The sequence below is a fragment of the Rhopalosiphum padi genome, chromosome 1 (genome assembly GCF_020882245.1).
Source record: "Rhopalosiphum padi isolate XX-2018 chromosome 1, ASM2088224v1, whole genome shotgun sequence".
Taxonomy (NCBI): domain Eukaryota; kingdom Metazoa; phylum Arthropoda; class Insecta; order Hemiptera; family Aphididae; genus Rhopalosiphum; species Rhopalosiphum padi.
Genome location: NC_083597.1, coordinates 21,846,181 through 21,872,539, shown reverse-complemented (window position 1 = coordinate 21,872,539; position 26,359 = coordinate 21,846,181). Strand labels below are relative to the sequence as shown.

General features: G+C 26.3%; 3 protein-coding genes across 3 annotated transcripts; 1 reads left to right on the top strand and 2 right to left on the bottom strand.

The window, feature by feature from the left end:
• Positions 1 to 2,840: 2,840 nt before the first annotated feature.
• LOC132930112 (meiosis-specific nuclear structural protein 1-like) lies at positions 2,841 to 5,257 on the bottom strand. Its single transcript, XM_060995790.1, has 7 exons — positions 5,072 to 5,257; positions 4,907 to 5,013; positions 4,383 to 4,832; positions 4,171 to 4,297; positions 3,854 to 4,057; positions 3,605 to 3,789; positions 2,841 to 2,946 (listed from the first exon to the last, which is right to left on the bottom strand). Exons 1-7 carry the CDS (start codon positions 5,255 to 5,257, stop codon positions 2,841 to 2,843), a joined length of 1,365 nt encoding a protein of 454 aa, XP_060851773.1.
• A 3,070-nt stretch (positions 5,258 to 8,327) lies between these two features.
• LOC132918344 (pyruvate kinase-like) lies at positions 8,328 to 12,030 on the top strand. The gene is made up of 9 exons (XM_060979531.1): positions 8,328 to 8,381; positions 8,456 to 8,585; positions 8,665 to 8,897; positions 9,135 to 9,318; positions 9,420 to 9,629; positions 9,873 to 10,057; positions 10,242 to 10,484; positions 10,898 to 11,120; positions 11,648 to 12,030. Exons 1-9 carry the CDS (start codon positions 8,328 to 8,330, stop codon positions 11,815 to 11,817), a joined length of 1,632 nt encoding a protein of 543 aa, XP_060835514.1. The 3' UTR covers positions 11,818 to 12,030.
• Positions 12,031 to 18,937: 6,907 nt separating this feature from the next.
• LOC132918296 (pyruvate kinase-like) lies at positions 18,938 to 22,636 on the bottom strand. The gene is made up of 9 exons (XM_060979460.1): positions 22,583 to 22,636; positions 22,379 to 22,508; positions 22,067 to 22,299; positions 21,650 to 21,833; positions 21,339 to 21,548; positions 20,911 to 21,095; positions 20,484 to 20,726; positions 19,848 to 20,070; positions 18,938 to 19,320 (listed from the first exon to the last, which is right to left on the bottom strand). The coding sequence occupies exons 1-9, from the start codon at positions 22,634 to 22,636 to the stop codon at positions 19,151 to 19,153; spliced, it is 1,632 nt and encodes a 543-aa protein (XP_060835443.1). The 3' UTR covers positions 18,938 to 19,150.
• Positions 22,637 to 26,359: the final 3,723 nt, after the last annotated feature.

Below are 26,359 nucleotides of genomic sequence, written 5' to 3'. Positions count from 1 at the left end.
ACAATATACAATATTGCGGCTTTTTACATTAGCGTTTTGTGCGTTTGTTAACTTCGAGTTTACACTCGTATAGAGCATATACATTACAATATTTACGTATGATATTATAGCCTGATTGCGTATAGACGCCGCGATCAGTAAGTAAATAGGTAAATGTAAGAAATATTATATTGTTAAACTGCAGATTACTAACCGTTTGTATGTATTAAAAAGTATCTATTTTAGATCTGTACGAATAGTTATGTCGTATTGAAATTATTATTATTATTATTTATTATTATTCCTTTTATTTACCGGGTTAGAAAACAAACATTCAATTGTATGTGATGTTTGTTACAATCATTTTAGAAACAATTTAATGCTATGTATACTCTTTTATACATATTATATTATAGCGTATTACAGGCGTGGACCCAGAATATATTTATAGGGGTGGGGGGATAAAAACGAACACGGCCGAAACGCTATTGGCGAGACAATGCATTTTATCGGTTGCTGAAAACAGATATCTTAGAGTCTACAGCGACACTATTGTCCTTTTCCCTTGCGTCTCTTTGGATCCACGCCTGGCGTATTAGCAAATCATTTTTATCATGTACATAATAAGTGTTTGTGATTCGATTTATAGTTAACAATTATTATTTATGTATTGTGATTTATGAATTGTGATATTATTATAATGTATATGCACAAGACTAAAATAAAAATTAAATTTAACTATAATCACAGTTATGTTAATCCAACTTATTATTATTTATGGCTTCCGCTGTTGTACACGTTTGCAAACACAAGGAAAAACTACAAAATGGCATATGCTTATAGTATATAATATAATTATATTTTTTTTTATATATATATTCGATTTATTATTATAAATTATTTAATATAATTAAATAATTAATTTTATAATAATAATAAAATAATATAGTATTTTTTAACTAAATTAAGCTATAATTTTTTTCTAATACTTGCCGTGTCACTTAAGTCCTAACTAACTTTAATTATTAATTTTTCATGAACTTATCTGTTTTAAAATTGTATTAAAATTTGAAACTAACTTTAACAATCTTTATAGTATTTTCAAATACAAATGATTTGTGACAGCATCTGAATGTGAGTCTACTGTTATATGAGATTATATTATAATATTGAAATCGATTAAATGTTTTATATCTGTGTTATAGTGCAATTAGTAAATCGAAATATTTGATTGGTATAATATTTCTGTATCGATTTCACTGTTCACATAAAGAGGATTGTGATGTAAAATAATTATAATTATATGATAATCTAGTAAACATAATATTATCATGATCGATTTATATTAATATTAATTATAAACAAATATTTATTTGACTATCATACACGGTAAATCATTGGTTATAAGTACTAGTCACTACTCGCTGATGTTTAGTATACCAGCTAGAATCAAACTATCTTTTATCGGTTTTTCATTTTTATTTTTATTTTTTGTTGCATTAGTAAAATTATTTTTGATGCGTTGATGTATCGCACTACATTCAAAGTATAATAATAAAATATACACAGAGATGTTTTGCAGCGTATTATAAACTTAGTCTTCGTGTGTGGCAAAACAGCCCGGTCACCTAGTGCGTATAATATTTTACTGAATATTATTATATTATTATTATTATTATTGTCAAGGGTATATTATTACTATTATCGTGGTTCTACAAAGGGTTTATCTTTAAAACTCTGCAGCTATACGTACATGCACAAACATTAACAATAACACACATACACACACACACACACACACACACACATCATTGAAATGCTACATAGCCGTTCCCAGGTCTAGCGCACGGGAGTCGGAGCGACGTAAAAGATTTCGGATCAAAACACGCGTGTCCCAGAGATTTCAATTTTATTTTTAATACAAAAACAGGGCCAAGGATTCGCAGCAGGGCGCGTACGTACACCGGTAGCGTGCACGGTTCGTTTACCTGCGCACAGCAGTCGACTTGTCACTGTATATACATGTGGTGGCATAATATATTACTATACACATGCCGTTTATAAGATTTTTTTTACTGAGCCCTTACCTATATATATATAAATATATTTAAACGATAATTATCTTGCTGACTTGAAAATAGAACCGCGCCGGAGTAGCTACGTAAAATAATAATTTACATTTAAATTGGTTTCCGCTGAAGAACATTATTGCAGCAACATTTGGATTCTTGACGTTTTTCTTTTTCGTTTAAAACAATTTTCCTCCTTGTCCCCCAGTGACGATAGTGTTACCAACATTCCTTCAATACAAACATACTATATTATATACATATACAATGCACAAATGTACGTATATTATACCATGCAGTTACATTACATTTAATAGCAATATTATTAAGCCATGTTGGACGTGTATTTATTTTTTAAGCATAAATAAAATCAACATGTCCAGCTAAAATTATCTAGTTTAGGATGTTAAGGTGGTAAAAGCTTGTTCATAAAATAGCATTGGGCTGAACATATAGGTTAAAATCCAACAGTTTTATACGTTCGTCATAATATTATAAATACGTTGTAAACGCTCACCTAAGAATTTATAGTGAATAAATAAAAAGTAGGTATAATATATACAATCTACAGTTTAAAAAGTAATTATTCTTAAAATATTAGACAGATAAACTATTTTTATAGAACGCATAAGAACAAACATGAAAACAAATCATGTTATTTTTGTGATAGGTATATTATATAATACATGTATTGAAAACATAACCATCCAAATATTCTATGGTTGGTATTATTAGTATTATAATTTATAGCTAAATAGTAATCTAGATAATGTTATAAAATATTAGACGTTCTTATTTCACATCATATCGATCTCTTGCAGTCGGTGGGAAAAATCCTTCGAGATTTTCCATGTGTTGTTTAACAATAGTTGTCTGCTCCTTTTTCATTTCAACCATTCTGTGTAATACATAAAATATAAACAAAAAATTATAACTCTCGGATAACAAATGGTTTTAAGAACTTTGGGAGTTGTGTGTGAAAAGTTGTTTTGGTTATTTACGCAGTAAAAACTTTTCCAACTAATGTGATGAAACTATATACTATGTATAATTTACTATATAAATATATACAATATTTGTGTCAAACAAAAGTTTTTAAGTAAACACAAAAATAATTTAACCGTTCAATATCGATTTTCACTAATAATTATTATTTATTTAATTATCCCCCTTTTCAATATAACGTAATTTATAATAGATAATTAAATAGTATAGAAAAAAAAATAGTTCAAATTTTAATACAAATTACAAAAATTCTAAAAAAAACGATAGAATATGCTTATATTATTATCAATATTAAAGTTAATTATTAAAAATCAAAATGTTCCATTAAAAATGGCGTTATCGTTTTACTGCTTTTCTCCTTCTAAAATATACTTATATTATGGTTTCCATTGTTTGAAATTAATATATTATATAAGATTACTCTTAAATTGGTAATTTAGCTTTTTTATTGAAGATATTTTATTATAAATTATTACTATTAAAGTAATACGCTACTAGGCTACTATAGTTATTAGTTAAATGATTAAACTAAAAAAGAAAGACGAAGTTACCTTAGCTCCTCTAATTTAACAGCTTCTGAAAATTCATTCATCACAGCCTTCTTCTGTCTTTGTCTCAAATCAGTTTTTAAGTCAATCGACATTTTTAACTCTTTTCCATAGTTGAGCATCTTTTGTCGTCGTTCAGCATTTTTTTTCTCCTCCACCTCATTAAACGTTTGAAAATTTTGCAATAACTGTTATATATTAAATATTATAAGGTTTATAAAAGCATTAATAGTTTATAATTTAATCAAATACTATTTTGACTAGAGCTATATCTTTTTCTTTTTCTGCTTTTTCCTTGTCTTTTTTAATGTTCAATTGCATTTCATTTTGTTTCAGCATATTGTCGCGTTGCACATTTTTCAGTTCTTTTTCTTTTTTCTCGGCCAACCAAGCGGCACTTCGTTGTTGTTCGATTACGAGATTAATTTGCATTTCACTATTTTTCAATGTATTTGACTACAGACAATTGTACATTTAGAAGTGTAAAAAATAATTTATTATTCAATAATCACTGCATAATATGTCATAAATTATCATAAATTTTAATTCACCACTCTAACTATATTTACCGTTAAGGATGTTAAATTATCAACTAAACATTTATAGATTCTGTCATTCTCTGCTTTCTTCTGGTTCTTTAATATTTTTTGTTGTTTGTCCCGTTTAGAAATTTCAATCAAATACTCTTCTATACGTCTATGCATATAAATATTAAGATGCAATACAATAATGTGTTCAATATTTCGAATCGTACTCAAGATTCCTATACTCGGAGTCTTACTTATTTTTATTGTCAGATTCTTTCCGTTCGATTTCCTTTAGCTCATTTTCCATTTTTTTAAATACTTCCAATTCTTTTTGAGAACAGCTAGTTTTAACATTATATTTTTTTACTTCACTACTTCCGGTCGCTTGATAGAAAACAAAAGGATGGTTCTTTAATGATGACACTCTTCGTTTTTCTGCGGCGTTTTCTTGTATTTGCTCTGTGATTGCCTTTTTATAATCTAACTTGAGTTCTTTTTGTCGGGTCTGTAGTTCTTTTTCCTCTTCATTTTCATAATTTCTAGTTTCTATCATTTTTAAATCATCATAATATACTCTGACTTTATCTTCTTTTTTTATAGCTTCTTTTTCTTTGATTTGACACAATAAATCTTTTTTTGCATAAGCCGTTCGTAATTGTTTCTCGATATGTCGAAGTTCGTTTGAATTATTTTGAAGTAGCTGACTATGAAAAGTAATACCAAACAATAAGTTTAAAAAAAAAATAATAATAAACGTGATAAAAAAATATTAAACAACTTGGTTTTTATTTCGACTATCTCCCGGCGTTTTAAATCTGCCATCACTTGAGCAAGTTTTTGTTCTTGTTCCAACTCAGCAATTTGTCTAGCTTGAGCTTCTTTTGCCTAAAAATACAAAACGTTATTCGTGACGTTAATTAGCTTTTAACATTGAGTTCTTCACTTTTTGTATATTTGTAAACAATTCTTCCTCTTCTGACTCTAAATGCATACGCCTATATAACGATACATTTGACGCATTTTGGCGCATTTTAGACATATCAATACAGCGTACATCATTAGCTATCTGGTCGGTAATCTTTTTTTGTGCTGCTATAGTATTGAGTTCGGTTTTTTGATGTTCATTCATAGTTAGATGATTATACAAATTACATTTGTTTTAAATCATATTTTCAAACAATATTCGTTAGATTAGCGTATGTTATAATAATTTACTAAAAAACAAATAGCATAAAATATGTATATTTATTTAATTTATACAGTACTTTGTCACTATAACTACGTTATATATGTATAATATGCCATATAATCATAGCAGTATGTAATTATGCATAAAACATGTATATTGAAATATTTTAGCATCATAAAAATAATAACTCGGAGACTTGATAGTAGCATTTCCCAAATTTTTGAAATATTTAAATTCGTTTAGATTTCAACAGCTATAATATATATAATGCATAATATATACATTATTATAGTTTTCAAATATTTTTATGGTTTTGATTAAAAAAAGAAATATCGATCTCCGTATTCTTGGCAATGGCGTTATGTTTATTTTTATACGTGTACAGTACTTTTGGTGACCTTTTTACTATCTCGTTGACAATATGTTTCATAATAACTTCCAAAACATAAATTTTTTCTTCATAAGATCCACCCATTCCAAACACCATCTTTGTCATCTTTCTAGCTAGTATATTAAATTTTGTGTGAGTCAATTCTTCAACATCCTTTATATTATGATATGTGAATGTATTCGATTTTCCCGATAAATTAGATGCTAGTTGTTTGTAAGAAAATTCTATCAATCTGTTAACTTGGATATCGACATGCTACATAAATAACAAAATATAATAATTTAGTATCTATCGAAGTTTCTAATCTACACAACTACATTTTCGAGATAACATTTTTCTGGCATTTTGAAAATATTATCCATTACATTTTCATAATATGTATTAGGATTGTTTATACTATAGCAAAAATTCAAATTTTGCCAAAATTCTCCCATTCTTTTTTTAGCATTATTTGGATACATGTTGTATTCTGTAATCGTCTCTCCTGAAGTTAAATAGCCATACTTAACGTCATTTGTCAGAAAGTCAAAAACTATCGGTTCGACGTAATTTTCATTGTTTTTCGTTATTAAATACCGTTTTGGGATTACATTTTTTGTATTTAAAAATTGAAGTCTGTTAATTGTATTTCTCGAACGCCCTAGTATTCGATCTATATATTAAAATTATTCATTATATGTGTGTTTAAATAGAAAACTTATGTTATTGGCTTACAACTCATTCGTCTTTTCGTATATTCAAAAACTGTTCTTCTGCATATACCATTAACAATATACAGAACATTCTCATTAATGTCTATTTCATGTTCTAGTATAAACTTAACTAAATTCATTACATCAAATGCGGTCGTTAATTTATCAATGAGGCTTTTAGCTTTAGTCAATGCATTATTTACATCTTCATCACTGAGTTCATAGTTCAAATCTATAAGTTATCTAACTCATAAAATCGTAAAACACGTCTAAAATACTTTTTCTTAACAGAAATTTAATAATTTATCGAATCAACATATTATAATATTTGAAAAAATAAACATAATACGGTACTTTTTTCTATCATTCAATAATATTAAGATTTATATACTTTTAAAAAATAGTTGATAAAATGTTCATTGTTTGTAAATTGATATGTTATTTATTACGATTAAATTAACTTAACCTAGAGTGAGAAAATATCAACTACAGAGCTTTGAGAAAAAAATGAAATACATATTAAGGTTTAAATTCTATAAAAATATACCTAATTTTTTTATTATTATAGAAATTTTTACCAATATCTTAAATATTAATATTATAATTTTTTAAATTACGAACCAGTTATAAAAATTTGCAAAAATGATGCATCTAAGCCCAATGAATGTTTAATCACATTCTTAGCATTATTAAGATTTATTTTTTCGAAGATTTTTCTGAAATCATCGGGCATCATATTGTCTGAGTCCTTAGCTATCTTATTCAGAATTAATGATTTTCTATAAAAACATTGTGTAAGTGAGTCCCAAATAGGCCCAATCTTCTGTAGAAAATGTCTCCCAGTTTCACAACTATAGAAGTTTTTTTTTAACATGGCAATTCTTTTTAAATACACTCGAACATTATCCAAATTTGTTTGGTTATATATCATTTCTAATTTCTAAAAGAAAAAAAAAAATTTTAATTTTAACTAATTATAGGTACCTACACCTGTATAAGCTAAAACACATATAACTTAGTCAAGTTGACATAAAATAATTTATAATTACCAATTGATCAGAATCCATGATACACTCTTCTTCAGTAATTATTTCTTCCATCTGTTCATCATTATATTCTTCTTCGTATTCTGTAGACAATCCTTGATTGTTATTTTCGAAAGCATCATGTGTTTTATTTTCTAGACATTTGTTGATTAACTGTTGATTTTTTACTAATGTTATTTTTTGATACTTAACTTTATTGTAATAACGTTCACTATCTCTTTTTTGCTTTTCACAAAGCCTTAGGTATTTTCTTTCGGCCAATAATTTTTTTGATTTTATGTTCTTATCTTTTATAAAATTTAATATTTTTGCATTTTTACGGCACTCAAATGTTTTATGATTTTGTAATCTTTGTTGTATTTGCTCTGCTTTTTCATGGTTGGCTTCCAACTTTTTTTTATTGTTTATAGCATTTTCCTGATGTATTTTATCTATTTTTCTGTGGTATTTTTTCACTATTGTTTCGAGTAGTTCTTGTCGTTTATTGTTTTCATTTATACGGTTTTCTCTTTGACTGTTTAATTTAGCATCTATAATTTTTATTTTATTTTTGTCTTTGAGATTTAATATTTCGTCAATTTTTTTAAAATCAATCACGTCACTTTGCATATTAAAATAATAAGTTATACAATAATACTCATTTATTTTAATTAAAAATATTTCTTCAAATATCGTTGTATTTTCTGTTAATATTATTACCTTAACATAGTAACATGTGGTGTTTAATATTATTATTATAATGCTAAAATCCATTTCCTAGGAAACGTTTATTTGATACACTTTTAGTTGGTATAAACACTATTGATTTAATTTGTTTTTAATTCAATTAATTTAATATACATTTTGCATCATAAATAATTTGAAAATATTATAGTGATAAAATGGACTCTACGATTACACCTAACACTGATGAACCATGTGTTGTGTACCCCTGGGTAAGAACATTCATGAATTCAATAAATTATAATAATTTTTATAGTTCTAATAAAAAAAATATAAACATGTAAAGGAACCTTGTAATAATAATGAAATGCAAATGAAAGCATCTTTTGAGGATAACTATCTCGACCATATGAGTAATTTAAAAATTGAATCAAATCCATCGAAAAATACGTTAACCACTATAGCTTGTGGCATCTGTACGTACATTTTATAAATAAACATAAAATAGTTATAATTTCATGTTTATAAATATTTCTTTTAATATTATTATTTCAGCATTTAACGTGACTAAGAGTTTAATAGAAGAATTATGTGAAAGTGGCGCTTCAGTAGTAATATTTAATTTTGATGGTTTATCATTTGAACAGAGTCAAAAGATGGTCTTAGAAATTCGCCATGGAGTTTTTAATTACAGTCTTAAAAAGAACAACTATATTCCATATCCAATGACTTTAATACTTGATCTTGGAGGATCTATTATCACGACTGGAAGCATATTCGATAAAAAAGTGATACATTTTAATATAAATAATGATTGATAAATTACGGTTATGATTTTAAAACTAAATTATTAAAAGTACCTAGCGCATTTTAATAATTGATAGAATAATGAATAAATATAATAAAAACGCACACAAAGTTTAAAATCATAAAACATATTATTTCAATAAACGGTAGATACATATATTATTAAATACTAATACGTGTCTAATTATTTAATAAAGTTATTAAATTTATTTAATTAGACCAAACAAAGTTCAATAGAACTATCGACGAACGCTCATATTTATGTCACCAACGATATCGAATACAAATTTAAATGTACGAAAGACCGTATTTATGTAAACAGTGATATAATTCTTCAGCTAAAAATTAACGATCAGATCTTCTTGGACTACGGAAAAATCGAACTAACTGTGATCAGAGTCGGTAAGCTCGTATTCGTCATTTTATTTTATTATTAAAACGACGAACGCAATGTTTTCTTGGAGGAGAGTTAGAAAAATAAAATTTTTTTTTCTTTGGCGCAGACGAGTATGAGGTATATTGCGTGATAAACCGAGGAGAAATTTTGGGTTCTGAAAAAACAGTTCACGTGTCGGGAATTCCAATTGGCTCGACATCACTCTCCAAACTAGACGAGGAAAAAATTCGTACAGGTATCCAGCTCAAAGTGGACGTAATATTAGTGCCTGGTGTAAGGAACTCGATGTTTTTCAACCACGTCCGCAAGTTTGTTAGTAAGTCGAGCATAATATATCTGCAATCGGCGTACGGTCTTTCTATTTATTCTCTTCCGTGTCTATTAGTCTTGATTTTACAATTGTATTCATTTCACTATTTCATTGGTTCTATGTAACCTTATTTTTCGATTTATACTCGCACTAGCCATACTTCATATGCTCAAATTTTATCTCAATTTATTGACAGTTTTCCATGGGTCTTGTAGAAAGATAAGTTATAAGTTCAATTTATTTTTAAAGGCATGGAGCAAGGTAAGGATATCGTTCTGTATGCAAAAATTGACAACACCGTCGGACTGGAAAATATCGATGATATTTTAACAGTCGCGGATGGCGTGTTCCTGAACCGACCGAACTTGTCCATGGAAGTTGGCCATGATAAGATATTTCTTGTACAAAAGATTGTATTGTCAAAGTGCAACTTAGTAAGTTTCGGAGCATTCATCGTATTTTTTTCGTAGGTGGAATAATGAAGTTACACATGAAAAATTGGTTAATTTTTATAAATTTTGATAAAAAATTAATATCATAATAATACATTGAAAATAAATATGAAGTTAAAAATATATATATATAGTTATTTATTTCTCTAACTATTACACAACATAGGTTGGAAAACCGACTATCACTTTTGGGGAATATCTTAATTCTATGGAAGTAAATACGATACCTACGAGTGCTGAAGTAAATGACCTTATAAATACTGTAATGGATGGAACAGACTGCATTTATCTGGACGTAACAAAACGTAGTGCGAACAAATCGCATTGCGTTCAATACGCGTCTTCGCTGTGTCGACAAGGCGAAGCCACCATATGGGAACAACAGTTATTCACCGAACTCAACAAAAAGGTATAGAAACAAACGTCATAGTATTATTATTAGTCCTGTATAGGTGTGTATACGTTCAGAAGTTAAAACAATAATTATAATTACAGTTTTTAATGGAAACATATAATAATTTTTTGCATATTTTTAAAATTAATTTTAAATTTCCCGATTTAAAACATTTAAAAAAAATAATTAAAAACTAATTAATACTAGAAAACTAGATTATAATATATAGTTTATCGTAGTAATGTGTGTTATTTTATTATAATATGTTATTCAATTAAATGCAACTGTATAACGTTATTCGATTTGTAATTTATAAGTGTTTTATGACGCAAACAAACTAATTAAACGATTGATATTAATTTCGTATTATCGTATGATTACCTGTATATTGTAGTATTATATATTAATATATTATGCCATGTTTTCAGTCCAAACCAAAAATTAATCCTGCCCACGCGGTAAGTATCGGTTGCGTGGAGGTATCGTTTAAATGTCATGCAGCGGCAATTATTGCGATCACCACGTCCGGGCTATCAGCCCGATTCATTGCCAGATACCGACCAAGATGTCCCGTATTGGCAATAGTCAGGAACGGGAAGTCCGCGAGAAAGTTATCAGTGTGGCGAAATGTAATATCATTGCAATATATCGGTAAATAACTTCATTAATAATAATAATAATTAACAAGACGTTTATTTAATGCATTGTCCATTACTCTGAAAGATTCGAATATCTTGACAGTTATTGCCTTGTGAGAATCAATAATATTCACAAGCCTGGATTAGGGTAAATACAAATGATAAATGGATATTGGAAAGTTTTCCCAGATTTTTTTTCAATAGATTAACAATATACTTAATAATATTTTAGTCAAATTACCTATGTGACACAATGCTACCATTCAAAAACTATTGCAGAGTACCAACTGTTTTTTTAAATAACACATTTATCACTTTAAGTTTTAACCAACTCTTAGAAAAAAATGTTTTATCCCGGATATCTATTCATATTTGTAATATATTATAATATTACCAAAATATTAACTATGAGATAATATAATATGGCATATTATGATACTATTAGTCTATATTATGTGATTAAAATTAAAATATTTTCACACGAATTTACTCGTTCTACAACTATGCGTTAGAAAATATTATGTGTATATTATATTACAGATCCAACGCAAAATGCTTGGAAAGATACTGAAAACCGTACAAGATTCGCAATAGATTTTGGCAAGAGAAAAGGTATATTGCATCAGGGAGATTTGGTTTTACTCATGAGTTGCTCCAGACAAAGCGTGGGGTTTGCTAACACCATGAGTTTATTCTACGTTAGTGCTTGAGACTTTGTCAACGCATAATCATTATGTACAAATTAAATAAAAAATAAAAACGTGTTAGGGGGCTGCTAGACCAGTATTTGTTTTCTCTTTTTTATCTCTCACATAATATAGGAATAAAGATACTCCATATTTCCACGATTACGACTCTTTGGTTCAGTTTAGGGCAAAAGCACCTATTATATATTTTATAAACAAGAGTATTTCCTATGCATTGACCGGATAGATTTTTAATATTTACATTTTTTATAAATATAAGTATGTTTGAATTTAAAATAATTTTGATTATTTTTAACCATTTATAATTTATTCAAAATTGTAAATATTAAAAATCTATCAAAATTGTAAATATGATAAATAATCAAAATTATTTTTAATTAATACATACTCATATATTTATAATTTTGAATAAATTATTAATGGTTAAAAATAATCAAAATTATTTAAAATTAAAACATACTTATATTTATATAAAATTAAATATTAAAAATCTATCCGGTCAATGCATAGGAAATATTCTTATTTATAAAATATATATTAAGTGCTTTTGCCCTAAACTGAACCAGAGAGTCGTAATCGTGGAAATACGGAGTATCTTTATTCCTATATTATGTGAGAAAAAGACATAGAAAACAAATGCTGGTCTAGTGGCTCTTTAACAGATTTTGAGACTTAATAGTATTTTATTTCCAAATCGATTCATGATGAAATGTCGTATATTACAATGCAATAACCAGACTTGGGTAAAATACTTTTTAAAAGTATTTCAAATACATATTCTGAATACTTCAAAAAAAGTATGTAACTGCTTTACTATATATAGTTTTAGGTGTCTTATGATGTATTCGTATTTTTTAATTGAGTCACTGTAATAGATGTGTTAAATTTAAATTTAATAATAAATAATGTCATACGAAATTTTTTCTGACCCAAGATAGTCCTCTTGTATTACTAACATTATACATTATCATATATCTGTATTGTTATAAAAAAGTACCTACTAGATAAAGTTTATATTCCTACAAGAAAATATATTGAAAAAAATGTAAACATCTTAATTGCTGTAAAAATTAATTACAAACATACAAAAAAATAGTGTACATAAAAAAAAATCATTATAAAATCAATGCATTCATCACTTCGCTTAGAATAAAAATACATTTATGATTTAATAGTAGATATATTTGAATTTAACGACAATCTATAAATTAATTTAAATTGCTATTTAAGAAAAAAGTTTATTATAAAAATCGATTAAATATTTTTTATATTAATGATTCAATACTATTTTATTATCTACAGATATAATTGTATTTTTATCTACTTTCATAAATATATGATAATTTATAAATCAACCTACAAAAAATCTATTTACTTAATTTGTATTAATTAAATCATTTATATACCTATCTCTCGCATCAAATTTTTTCAATCAATTTCTTATCCTATTTATAAATTATCGTTTTTATTTTTATCCCTTTCGTCACAATTAAGGTATTCTAATTACCTAAGTGTCACAACAAATATTTTATTTTATCTAGGTTCCTTCCTAAAATCATTTATTTTTAGAGACATTATAGACTCTTAATCCATACTTAGGTAAACACTCTTCAGTTGATTGTATTTTACTAATATCTATATTGAATAATTTGTCAATTTATTATGTAGTTATTATAGTGCTTTATTTATAATATTTAAAGTTTATACGACATTATTATACATTTCATAGTAATAATACAATTTATTATGAGTAATTTTTGTGATATACAATATACAATAATTTATCATTTATTTGATAACGTTAGCAACTTTTAGAGATGATAATATATTAATTAAGACTAATTCGTCATGTCATGGAATTTTTGTGTATAAAAAATACAACATTTAAAAGTATTTTTTCAACCTCTACAGATATACGCATTTGACAGTTTATCATTTCGCCATAGCGTATTTTATACGAAACTGCGTACAATTTGAATTGAATTCAATTAAAAGTTCGTTTTGATTAATCAGTGCACGTTTGTAGTAAAAAACAATTGGAAAGTTTTACAATCCATTTTATTTGTTCCTTGTAGCGTCGTGTCAAATTATTGGTTTCTTGATTGTATACGTCACAATATATAGTAAACTTAACGACTTTAAATATTCTTTGAACAAATGTAATCAAAGTTTTGCATGTTATTGATTTATTTATACTCCGAGGAATAATAATCATAATAAAATTAATTCAATACTCAAAAAATGGTACTATCAAAGTTTTTAATTTGTGTATATTATTATGACTAGTGAGTTTTATGTTGTTTATGTGTATTAAAGCATTTTATTTGTAACATTTATTGTAATTTACAATATAGTTTTTAATAGTTATCTAATATTTTATCACTGCCAAACAATTATATTAACTTCTAATCTAAAAAGCTATTAAATATAATTTTCACATACAATTTAATGTGTATTTAAAACGTTTATAATAATGTATACTAGTACTGATTTTATAGTATAGTAATTAAAATATTGGCTGTTTTGTCTTCGCGCCAGTTATAGAAAAATTACCCTTAGCAAAGTTTGTTGTTAAAACTAAATTGGTAAACGTATCGACATTTTAGATAAAATTATGTACATTATTATCTTAGACATTTTTCAGTGGTTGGCGCTTTTAGAGAAACTATTTCGAAAATCAAAATTATCTGCGCCTAATCGCATAGCATAGGTATTATCCAGATTCTAGAAAAATTAAGAAATGAAAACTATGTACAATATACATATAAATCAGCTTGAGTGGTTCCTCGTGACTCACTCGCAAGTAGTAACATCAGGAATCTAAATGAAAACAGAATGGTGGAATACTGGAATTCGAATATAATAGGTTTGTTTAATAAATCAAAAGATATATACGGACACGCCCGTTTAACGATAGATTTATCGTAAACCCGAAAACGGCGGATGACCGCAAAAGAATTATATAATACATTGGATTTTCATTTTTTTGCTCGCAAACGGTAGCCGTCACCGATTACGTTCGGTTCACATGGCCTGCGTTGTGTACAGCGTGTAGGTAGGTACGGGGTGTAAATGTAGGTACGTTGTTCGTCTTATATATAACAGCGGCGCTGTTCCTAAGGAGCGCGACCGCCCCGCAGCATCACACGGTCAACCGGACGCACACAATGTGCCGTGGCAATAATAATAATAATAATAATATATAGTTATATACGGTTTACAGTAGATCGTCAAAAGGCCGAAAAATATTATCGGCTACTGTATAATATAATATGTGAGTGTTGAGTGTGCGTATGGCGATCATGTCCGAAGATTATAGTACGATGACGGACCGGACCACCCGCTTTCGTCGCCGGCCATTGTCCCTTTCCGCGGAGAGCCGATGTATTTTCACGAATTCGACTACCCACCCGCACACCAAATAATAATAATAATAATATAATATAACTTCGGTGCCATTACATACAACATAAAGGTACTATTCTCGTGTGTGTATGTACCTACAGTACATATATTATTATTATATCCTTCTACCCGACCTCTGCGCATTGTTCGGCTTGTTTACATTGTATTTATTACTATTGTGGCGGTGGCTCACTGCAGAAATCCGGCTCGTCCGGAGCGGCGTCTACTCGAGTATTATATTATAATATTATTTCACTACTGTTGTGATGTATATGGTATATATATATATATATAATAATAATAATATTATTTCCTTATAATATACATTTCATTTTTATTCTTTCAATTAAAATCTGACAATCGACCTCTGTAATCCTCGCAGTAATATGTATCGTGTAACATGCGCGTCGATATAATCAATAACATGTTGAGTTTTCGAGAAAAAATTCATTTTTGTTAAAAATTTTCTTTTAACCATCTCGAAGTCATAATATACACAGAAAAATAATATAACTATGTATAATATAACTATATAATATGCATATAATATAGTTGTCGATACACGCTTAACTGTTAAGTCCTATTATTCGCGCTGAGTTTTAGTGATATAAGTTAACACATTCGTTATTGAATATGACACCAGTCATTCAAATACATAGTGTGATACATAACTCACCCAAGGTGAATCACCCCGGTCGAATTTGGTGTTGTATTATATTATTGTGTATCGAAACGATCGTTAAAATTAGTTAACTAGACTACTAGGGTGGTTATTTTAAGTTTTTTTTATACTTAGTAATTATTTGTAATATAATTACATCATAAATTGATCATAGTCTTTGAATAAAATTGACATTAAAATGCCATTTGCAATCAATTTTTTCTCTGTAGATGTTTAAACATATGACTGTTATTTAACATTAGCTAAATGAAGTTGTTTGAATTATGTTAATAGCTATTATTTTTATGAATCATGAAATAATAACTTAATTTTACAATGATATTATACAAAATTTATTTTTTTTTTAGTTTTATTTTATCATGAATAGATACGTCTTGTTACCGCTTTGTTTTACCTAGGTACAATATTTTATAAAAATATACATTTTTTATATTCTTTAACGGTGGCGTAAATAAGTTTTATATTGGTGGGTACTTATATGTGTTTTTTAAATTTCAGGTTATTATAATACTCGTAGTTTTATATTGAAATACATTTACAATTGTATTATTTTAATAGTATATAATTATATTCTGTGCTATGTTAAGAGAATAACCTAATTATATTTTATATCTAGTGAAACCCAATATGATGTAAGGTTTCACAAACTTATAATATTAAAAAGCTTTCACGGAATACATATTCTCTATTAAATAAAATTCCACCTAATTGACGTGACTAATTGTATTACAAAGACTAAATAAAAATAAAATAAAAATAAAAAATTACAATTAGATTTGTATAATATCAAAATAGTAAAATACAAACTGCTTAACTATATTACATCTATACGATTAATTTGAATTAAAATAATAATATTATTATTTTTGTGTAAATAAATTACCAAAACATAAAACTCAACCTAATTAAAAAATTAAGATGTATGTAAAATGTACTTAAAATACAAAACAATATTGACGTATGTTTTTCTTAAACATTGGGTATACACTATACATATTCTATTTTTTAAATAGTTATGCAGATGAAATTAAATGATTACCAGAATATTTATTATTGACATATATTATGTTAGGAATAATACAGCACTTATAATTAAAATAAATTTAATATTTTAGTTAAATTATATAATTTTGTCAGTTCCACTAGGACTAGGGTTATAGACAATTTAAAGATTTTCAAGATATATCACCTACCATTTAAGTAACCCAATCCAGAACCTATTTTTGTGTGTAATATATCATTGATTGTAATATGACATAATGTAATGTATATAGTATTTAGTGAGTATAACGACTAATTTTAAATTTATATAAATATTTATATTGTTTTAACAAATTACAATTATTAAAATTTTTTTTTTTATAAATAATATTTGATAAGTTTTAGTTTTTCGATGGATGTGACAGTAATTTATTAATGATGACTTGTAGTTAAGATTATCGGTATCCTATTATTTTTAATATAATAATTTGATTTTACTTAAAATGTTAGTAAAGCATGTAAAAAATATATTATACATAACAAGAAGCGCTATCTGTTGGTTCTTCTATTTGAGTATTTAATATTGTGAGTATGAATATAATTCAACATATAGAGCGCGCTCATGTAATCTCAAATCAGTATATTTTTATACTTAATACAACTTGAAGAGAAATAAGTATAACTAGTATAAGTACTCGTAATATAATAATATATACTTTTTTTTATCGTACTTATCACAAATAAAAATTGTGGAAATTTCTATTGTACTTATTGTATTGTGTTTTGTTTCTGAGATTTTCTTGACCATAAGATAATTATACAGTCCATTCAGTCCAAGGCAATAATATCATTAATCATTATTTATTCTATATTTATCTATATTTCTAAATAAAAATTAAGTAAATTGATATGTAGGTTGATTTATAAATTATCATATATTTATAAAAGTAGATAAAAATACAATTATATCTGTAGATAATAAAATAGTATTGAATCATTAATATAAAAAATATTTAATCGATTTTTATAATAAACTTTTTTCTTAAATAGCAATTTAAATTAATTTATAGATTGTCGTTAAATTCAAATATATCTACTATTAAATCATAAATGTATTTTTATTCTAAGCGAAGTGATGAATGCATTGATTTTATAATGATTTTTTTTTATGTACACTATTTTTTTGTATGTTTGTAATTAATTTTTACAGCAATTAAGATGTTTACATTTTTTTCAATATATTTTCTTGTAGGAATATAAACTTTATCTAGTAGGTACTTTTTTATAACAATACAGATATATGATAATGTATAATGTTAGTAATACAAGAGGACTATCTTGGGTCAGAAAAAATTTCGTATGACATTATTTATTATTAAATTTAAATTTAACACATCTATTACAGTGACTCAATTAAAAAATACGAATACATCATAAGACACCTAAAACTATATATAGTAAAGCAGTTACATACTTTTTTTGAAGTATTCAGAATATGTATTTGAAATACTTTTAAAAAGTATTTTACCCAAGTCTGGTTATTGCATTGTAATATACGACATTTCATCATGAATCGATTTGGAAATAAAATACTATTAAGTCTCAAAATCTGTTAAAGAGCCACTAGACCAGCATTTGTTTTCTATGTCTTTTTCTCACATAATATAGGAATAAAGATACTCCGTATTTCCACGATTACGACTCTCTGGTTCAGTTTAGGGCAAAAGCACTTAATATATATTTTATAAATAAGAATATTTCCTATGCATTGACCGGATAGATTTTTAATATTTAATTTTATATAAATATAAGTATGTTTTAATTTTAAATAATTTTGATTATTTTTAACCATTAATAATTTATTCAAAATTATAAATATATGAGTATGTATTAATTAAAAATAATTTTGATTATTTATCATATTTACAATTTTGATAGATTTTTAATATTTACAATTTTGAATAAATTATAAATGGTTAAAAATAATCAAAATTATTTTAAATTCAAACATACTTATATTTATAAAAAATGTAAATATTAAAAATCTATCCGGTCAATGCATAGGAAATACTCTTGTTTATAAAATATATAATAGGTGCTTTTGCCCTAAACTGAACCAAAGAGTCGTAATCGTGGAAATATGGAGTATCTTTATTCCTATATTATGTGAGAGATAAAAAAGAGAAAACAAATACTGGTCTAGCAGCCCCCTAACACGTTTTTATTTTTTATTTAATTTGTACATAATGATTATGCGTTGACAAAGTCTCAAGCACTAACGTAGAATAAACTCATGGTGTTAGCAAACCCCACGCTTTGTCTGGAGCAACTCATGAGTAAAACCAAATCTCCCTGATGCAATATACCTTTTCTCTTGCCAAAATCTATTGCGAATCTTGTACGGTTTTCAGTATCTTTCCAAGCATTTTGCGTTGGATCTGTAATATAATATACACATAATATTTTCTAACGCATAGTTGTAGAACGAGTAAATTCGTGTGAAAATATTTTAATTTTAATCACATAATATAGACTAATAGTATCATAATATGCCATATTATATTATCTCATAGTTAATATTTTGGTAATATTATAATATATTACAAATATGAATAGATATCCGGGATAAAACATTTTTTTCTAAGAGTTGGTTAAAACTTAAAGTGATAAATGTGTTATTTAAAAAAACAGTTGATACTCTGCAATAGTTTTTGAATGGTAGCATTGTGTCACATAGGTAATTTGACTAAAATATTATTAAGTATATTGTTAATCTATTGAAAAAAAATCTGGGAAAACTTTCCAATATCCATTTATCATTTGTATTTACCCTAATCCAGGCTTGTGAATATTATTGATTCTCACAAGGCAATAACTGTCAAGATATTCGAATCTTTCAGAGTAATGGACAATGCATTAAATAAACGTCTTGTTAATTATTATTATTATTAATGAAGTTATTTACCGATATATTGCAATGATATTACATTTCGCCACACTGATAACTTTCTCGCGGACTTCCCGTTCCTGACTATTGCCAATACGGGACATCTTGGTCGGTATCTGGCAATGAATCGGGCTGATAGCCCGGACGTGGTGATCGCAATAATTGCCGCTGCATGACATTTAAACGATACCTCCACGCAACCGATACTTACCGCGTGGGCAGGATTAATTTTTGGTTTGGACTGAAAACATGGCATAATATATTAATATATAATACTACAATATACAGGTAATCATACGATAATACGAAATTAATATCAATCGTTTACTTAGTTTGTTTGCGTCATAAAACACTTATAAATTACAAATCGAATAACGTTATACAGTTGCATTTAATTGAATAACATATTATAATAAAATAACACACATTACTACGATAAACTATATATTATAATCTAGTTTTCTAGTATTAATTAGTTTTTAATTATTTTTTTTAAATGTTTTAAATCGGGAAATTTAAAATTAATTTTAAAAATATGCAAAAAATTATTATATGTTTCCATTAAAAACTGTAATTATAATTATTGTTTTAACTTCTGAACGTATACACACCTATACAGGACTAATAATAATACTATGACGTTTGTTTCTATACCTTTTTGTTGAGTTCGGTGAATAACTGTTGTTCCCATATGGTGGCTTCGCCTTGTCGACACAGCGAAGACGCGTATTGAACGCAATGCGATTTGTTCGCACTACGTTTTGTTACGTCCAGATAAATGCAGTCTGTTCCATCCATTACAGTATTTATAAGGTCATTTACTTCAGCACTCGTAGGTATCGTATTTACTTCCATAGAATTAAGATATTCCCCAAAAGTGATAGTCGGTTTTCCAACCTATGTTGTGTAATAGTTAGAGAAATAAATAACTATATATATATATTTTTAACTTCATATTTATTATCAATATATTATTATGATATTAATTTTTTATCAAAATTTATAAAAATTAACCAATTTTTTATGTTTAATTTCATTATTTCAGCTACGAAAAAAATACAATGAATGCTCTGAAACTTACTAAGTTGCACTTTGACAATACAATCTTTTGTACAAGAAATATCTTATCATGGCCAACTTCCATGGACAAGTTCGGTCGGTTCAGGAACACGCCATCCGCGACTGTTAAAATATCATCGATATTTTCCAGTCCGACGGTGTTGTCAATTTTTGCATACAGAATGATATCCTCACCTTGCTCCATGCCTTTAAAAATAAATTAAACTTATAACTTATCTTTCTACAAGACCCATGGAAAACTGTCAATAAATTGAGATAAAATGTGAGCATATGAAGTATGGCTAGTACGAGTATAAATCGAAAAACAAGGTTACATAGAACCAATGAAATAGTGAAATGAATACAATTGTAAAATCAAGACTAATAGACACGGAAGAGAATAAATAGAAAGACCGTACGCCGATTGCAGATATATTATGCTCGACTTACTAACAAACTTGCGGACGTGGTTGAAAAACATCGAGTTCCTTACACCAGGCACTAATATTACGTCCACTTTGAGCTGGATACCTGTACGAATTTTTTCCTCGTCTAGTTTGGAGAGTGATGTCGAGCCAATTGGAATTCCCGACACGTGAACTGTTTTTTCAGAACCCAAAATTTCTCCTCGGTTTATCACGCAATATAATTCATACTCGTCTGCGCCAAAGAAAAAAAAATGTTATTTTTCTAACTCTCCTCCAAGAAAACATTGCGTTCGTCGTTTTAATAATAAAATAAAATGACGAATACGAGCTTACCGACTCTGATCACAGTTAGTTCGATTTTTCCGTAGTCCAAGAAGATCTGATCGTTAATTTTTAGCTGAAGAATTATATCACTGTTCACATAAATACGGTCCTCCGTACATTTAAATTTGTATTCGATATCGTTGGTGACATAAATATGAGCGTTTGTCGATAGTTCTATTGAACTTTGTTTGGTCTAATTAAATAAATTTAATAACTTTATTAAATAATTAGACACGTATTAGTATTTAATAATATATCTACCGTTTATTGAAATAATATGTTTTATGATTTTAAACTTTGTGTGCGTTTTTATTTTATTTATTCATTATTCTATCAATTATTAAAACGCGCTAGGTACTTTGAATAATTTAGTTTTAAAATCATAACCGTAATTTATCAATCATTATTTATATTAAAATGTATCACTTTTGTATCGAATATGCTTCCAGTCGTGATAATAGATCCTCCAAGATCAAGTATTAAAGTCATTGCATATGGAATACAGTTGTTCTTTTTAAGACTGTAATTAAAAACTCCTTGGCGAATTTCTAAGACCATCTTTTGACTCTGTTCAAATGATAAACCATCAAAATTAAATATTACTACTGAAGCGCCACTTTCACATAATTCTTCTATTAAACTCTTAGTCACGTTAAATGCTGAAATAATAATATTAAAAGAAATATTTACAAACATGAAATTATAACTATTTTATGTTTATTTATAAAATGTACGTACAGATGCCACAAGCTATAGTGGTTAACGTATTTTTCGATGGATTTGATTCAATTTTTAAATTACTCATATGGTCGAGATAGTTATCCTCAAAAGATGCTTTCATTTGCATTTCATTATTATTACAAGGTTCCTTTACATGTTTATATTTTTTTTATTAGAACTATAAAACTTATTATAATTTATAGAATTAATAAATGTTCTTACCCAGGGGTACACAACACATGGTTCATCAGTGTTAGGTGTAATCGTAGAGTCCATTTTATCACTATAATATTTTCAAATTATTTATGATGCAAAATGTATATTAAATTAATTGAATTAAAAACAAATTAAATCAATAGTGTTTACACCAACTAAAAGTGTATCAAAGAAACGTTTCCTAGGAAATGGATTTTAGCATTATAATAATAATATTAAACATCACATTTTACTATGTTAAGGTAATAATATTAACAGAAAATTCAACGAAATTTGAAGAAATATTTTTGATTAAAATAAATGAGTATTATTGTATGACTTATTATTTTAATATGCAAAGTGACGTGATTGATTTTAAAAAAATTGACGAAATATTAAATCTCAAAGGCAAAAATAAAATAAAATTATAGATGTTAAATTACACAGTCAAAGAGAAAACCGTATAAATGAAAACAATAAATTAATAATTTACAATTTTTTTCTTTTAGAAATTAGAAATGATATATAACCAAACAAATTTGGATAATGTTCGAGTGTATTTAAAAAGAATTGCTATGTTAAAAAAAAACTTCTATAGTTTTTATATTATATTGTATTGGCTCTTTTTTGTATAGTCAAATTATGCATTATTTACATAGAACAGATAATGGCTGGCTAGTATAATAATATGCTCCTTATAAATTGTTAGTAATTTTATATTATATTATTATTATTTATATCTGTTGCGCTAGAAGGGCTGTAGATATCATTATAATCATATATTTTGTTTTTTATCGAGTCAGAATTGCTACATTTTCGTATTCTGTATAGTACATTAATTACCAAAGTTCTAGTTTTTTAATTAACGATTAACGATTAACGATATGGTGGAATGTACCTATTTAATATTTCGGTATAAAAAAACAATACTGCTGCTACTATTTTACTGACGATATTGATCACTGTTGATTGAGTTGTGTCACACACAAAAAATATATTTATTTAATGATATTAACTAAATTCATCCAAAAACTATATGAATATTTAGTATAATATGTTTAGAAAAGACTTTCCTTTTTTTCTTTTATATATATTATAAATTATAATATTAAGTTATGTTAAATTATTTAATTACTAAATGAACACTTAAATTTAAATTATTAAATTTATTATTTATTATGCCTTATATTAATAGATATATAATAATATGTTAATATGGTGTATTATCAGAATCATCGATTTCTATCGAGACTTATTTTATTAAATTTGTTTAGTGTATAATTTATCGAATTCAGCTTTGAAAATGCACAGTATGATAATATATTACTGTATCCTTGTTTAGACTGCAGTAAGAAATCGCATAAATTATGGTATTATATGTGCCATTTAATTTCACTAAATAGCTATATGGAATTATAACCAACTTGGGCTCTCAGCACTAAAATTATATTTTGCATACAGGTAAATTTGCATACGGTATGTACAATATTATGAAAAATATAATTTAATAATATTATAAATGTAAATATATTAGGTTTATATATAAGTTGTAATACTGCACATACAAATTAGATATATTAACTGTAAAAAGTAAATAAATCATTCATTTTAGAAGTAATAACTTTTTGGAATTTTAATTTTGGAAAATTCAAGACCTATATTAAGGGTTATAATTGCTTCTTATTAGTAATCACCCATTCAATATATATTTGTTGGTGAAACTACTATCAAGTTTTGATTTTAAATATCAATTTGATTTTAACTTTACAATCTAAACTCTGAAGAAGAATGCCTTTTTAAACATTTTGATGCTCTCTTCTATGTTATTTAACCCATTTAACGAATGGTTTATAATAAATATAGGTATACTAAAATTTAAAGTTAAGATGAATGGAATAATAGAGCATCTCAACTCAAACCTTCATCGGGGAACGGTTTCCTCCTGGTCTCTTTAACACTTCATCTTATAAGATAAAATTTTAATCCATATTAATAAAAAGCTCATTAATTTAATATTCGATATTTATACAAACAAATGTCAAACGTTTTGGAATCTGCATGCTACATTAAATTAATTCAAAATTGTAATTACTAAATGTAAGTTTACATTATAATTTTAAACACGATTAAAACTAACAAATTGAGACTTTCAGTTAACTAATAAACTTAATGGTTTAAATTATAGTATTTAAATCTATGAGTATGTACCTTTTGGAACGCTCCGAAAAAATAAAATAATTATTTTCATAGTTACGACTTTACGAGTGTTTACGGTTAAAAGAATCACCGTATAGATAAGAACGAATAATTGTCCTATGTTGAAATACACTGTCGTATCGTCGTTGGTCATAACATTTGGTAAGCGGAGAAGTATACTTAGATGCTTTCAATGTTTCGGATAAAAATAATTGACTACAATTTTTTCATACATTGAGTCCACGTGCAGGGCTCAAGTAGAACAATATATTTTGATATTCCTAATTTTTGTTCCGCGACAAAATAAGTTATAAACTTATAATGAAAACAGACGGCTGTGCAATAATCATCATTTAGACTTTCTTTTATATAATCTACGTTAAATTGAATGAAAATCAATAATATTGATTCAACATCCTTCATCGATTTTTGATATATTATATTATTTTTAACACTAATTATAGGAACTAAAAATGTATTCTTTTTACACGGTTATAATTTAATAATTAATAAACACTGACGATTGCGGCTGCAATTTTTTTTTTAACACTATACATATTACATACTTACATGACTATTAATGACAATCTATTATTTAACATAATAATATAATTGCGAATTAATTATAATTGTTTTGGAAAGTTTGTGAACTCAACTTCTCGGTAAAACTAATTTGGTTTATTGTTATTATTTATATTTTATACATTTTTTGTTCCACGTGGGTATATTTTTATAATACACATTAATATAGGTAATGCCTACTCAAATATTTACAAGCTTATATTATCTGTTAAAATGTTATTACCATTAAATATTTTGACTAGTTAAACTAAGAATATTTTACTTATTATTAAAGTGAATAATACATGAAGCTTTTAATATTTTTCTAGTACTTTACTTGACGTATCATTAATGTTACATATTTTACTTGAGTTCAATTTTAAATGTGAAACATTTCGATATTTCATTATGCAATGTATAATTTGTTTTCCATTTCTTCACAATTATACGTAGGTATTAATAATAATATTATCATTCCCATAATCCCATTACTTTTACTTAAATGTTAATACTATACCTATTAAACCACGCAATTTGTATTATTATTTGTTTTATGTAATATTAAATCTATACAAAAATATTTTACCCAATGTATTTTTTTAAATTTTGTTTTTTGTAATAATGTTTATATACATGTATTTAAAAAAAATTCGTGTCATTTTATTAGGCGTTTAATTTTTTACATAAAGAAGTTATTATTATTGAATTTATTGTAATTTTGATTTTTTTTAACAAAATAGTATGATGCGACTAAATTATATTAATCATCGTAATATTATTATTAAATAGGATGAGGTAGTAAGTTAAAATTTATAATCATAAATAAAATGTTAATAAGTAAAAGTACACAAAAACTTAGCATATTGGTTTGATTTTCATATTTTTTTTAACAATAACCCGACCTTAAGTGTATAATTTTAATCTTTTAATATATAATAATGTTACTAAGAAATATGTTGGTAATTTTTTTTCGATTATGATAAAAAAATTCTTTACATCATACAGTCCTTCGGTTACATGTTCTTTAGTACAATCTCTAATGTAAAT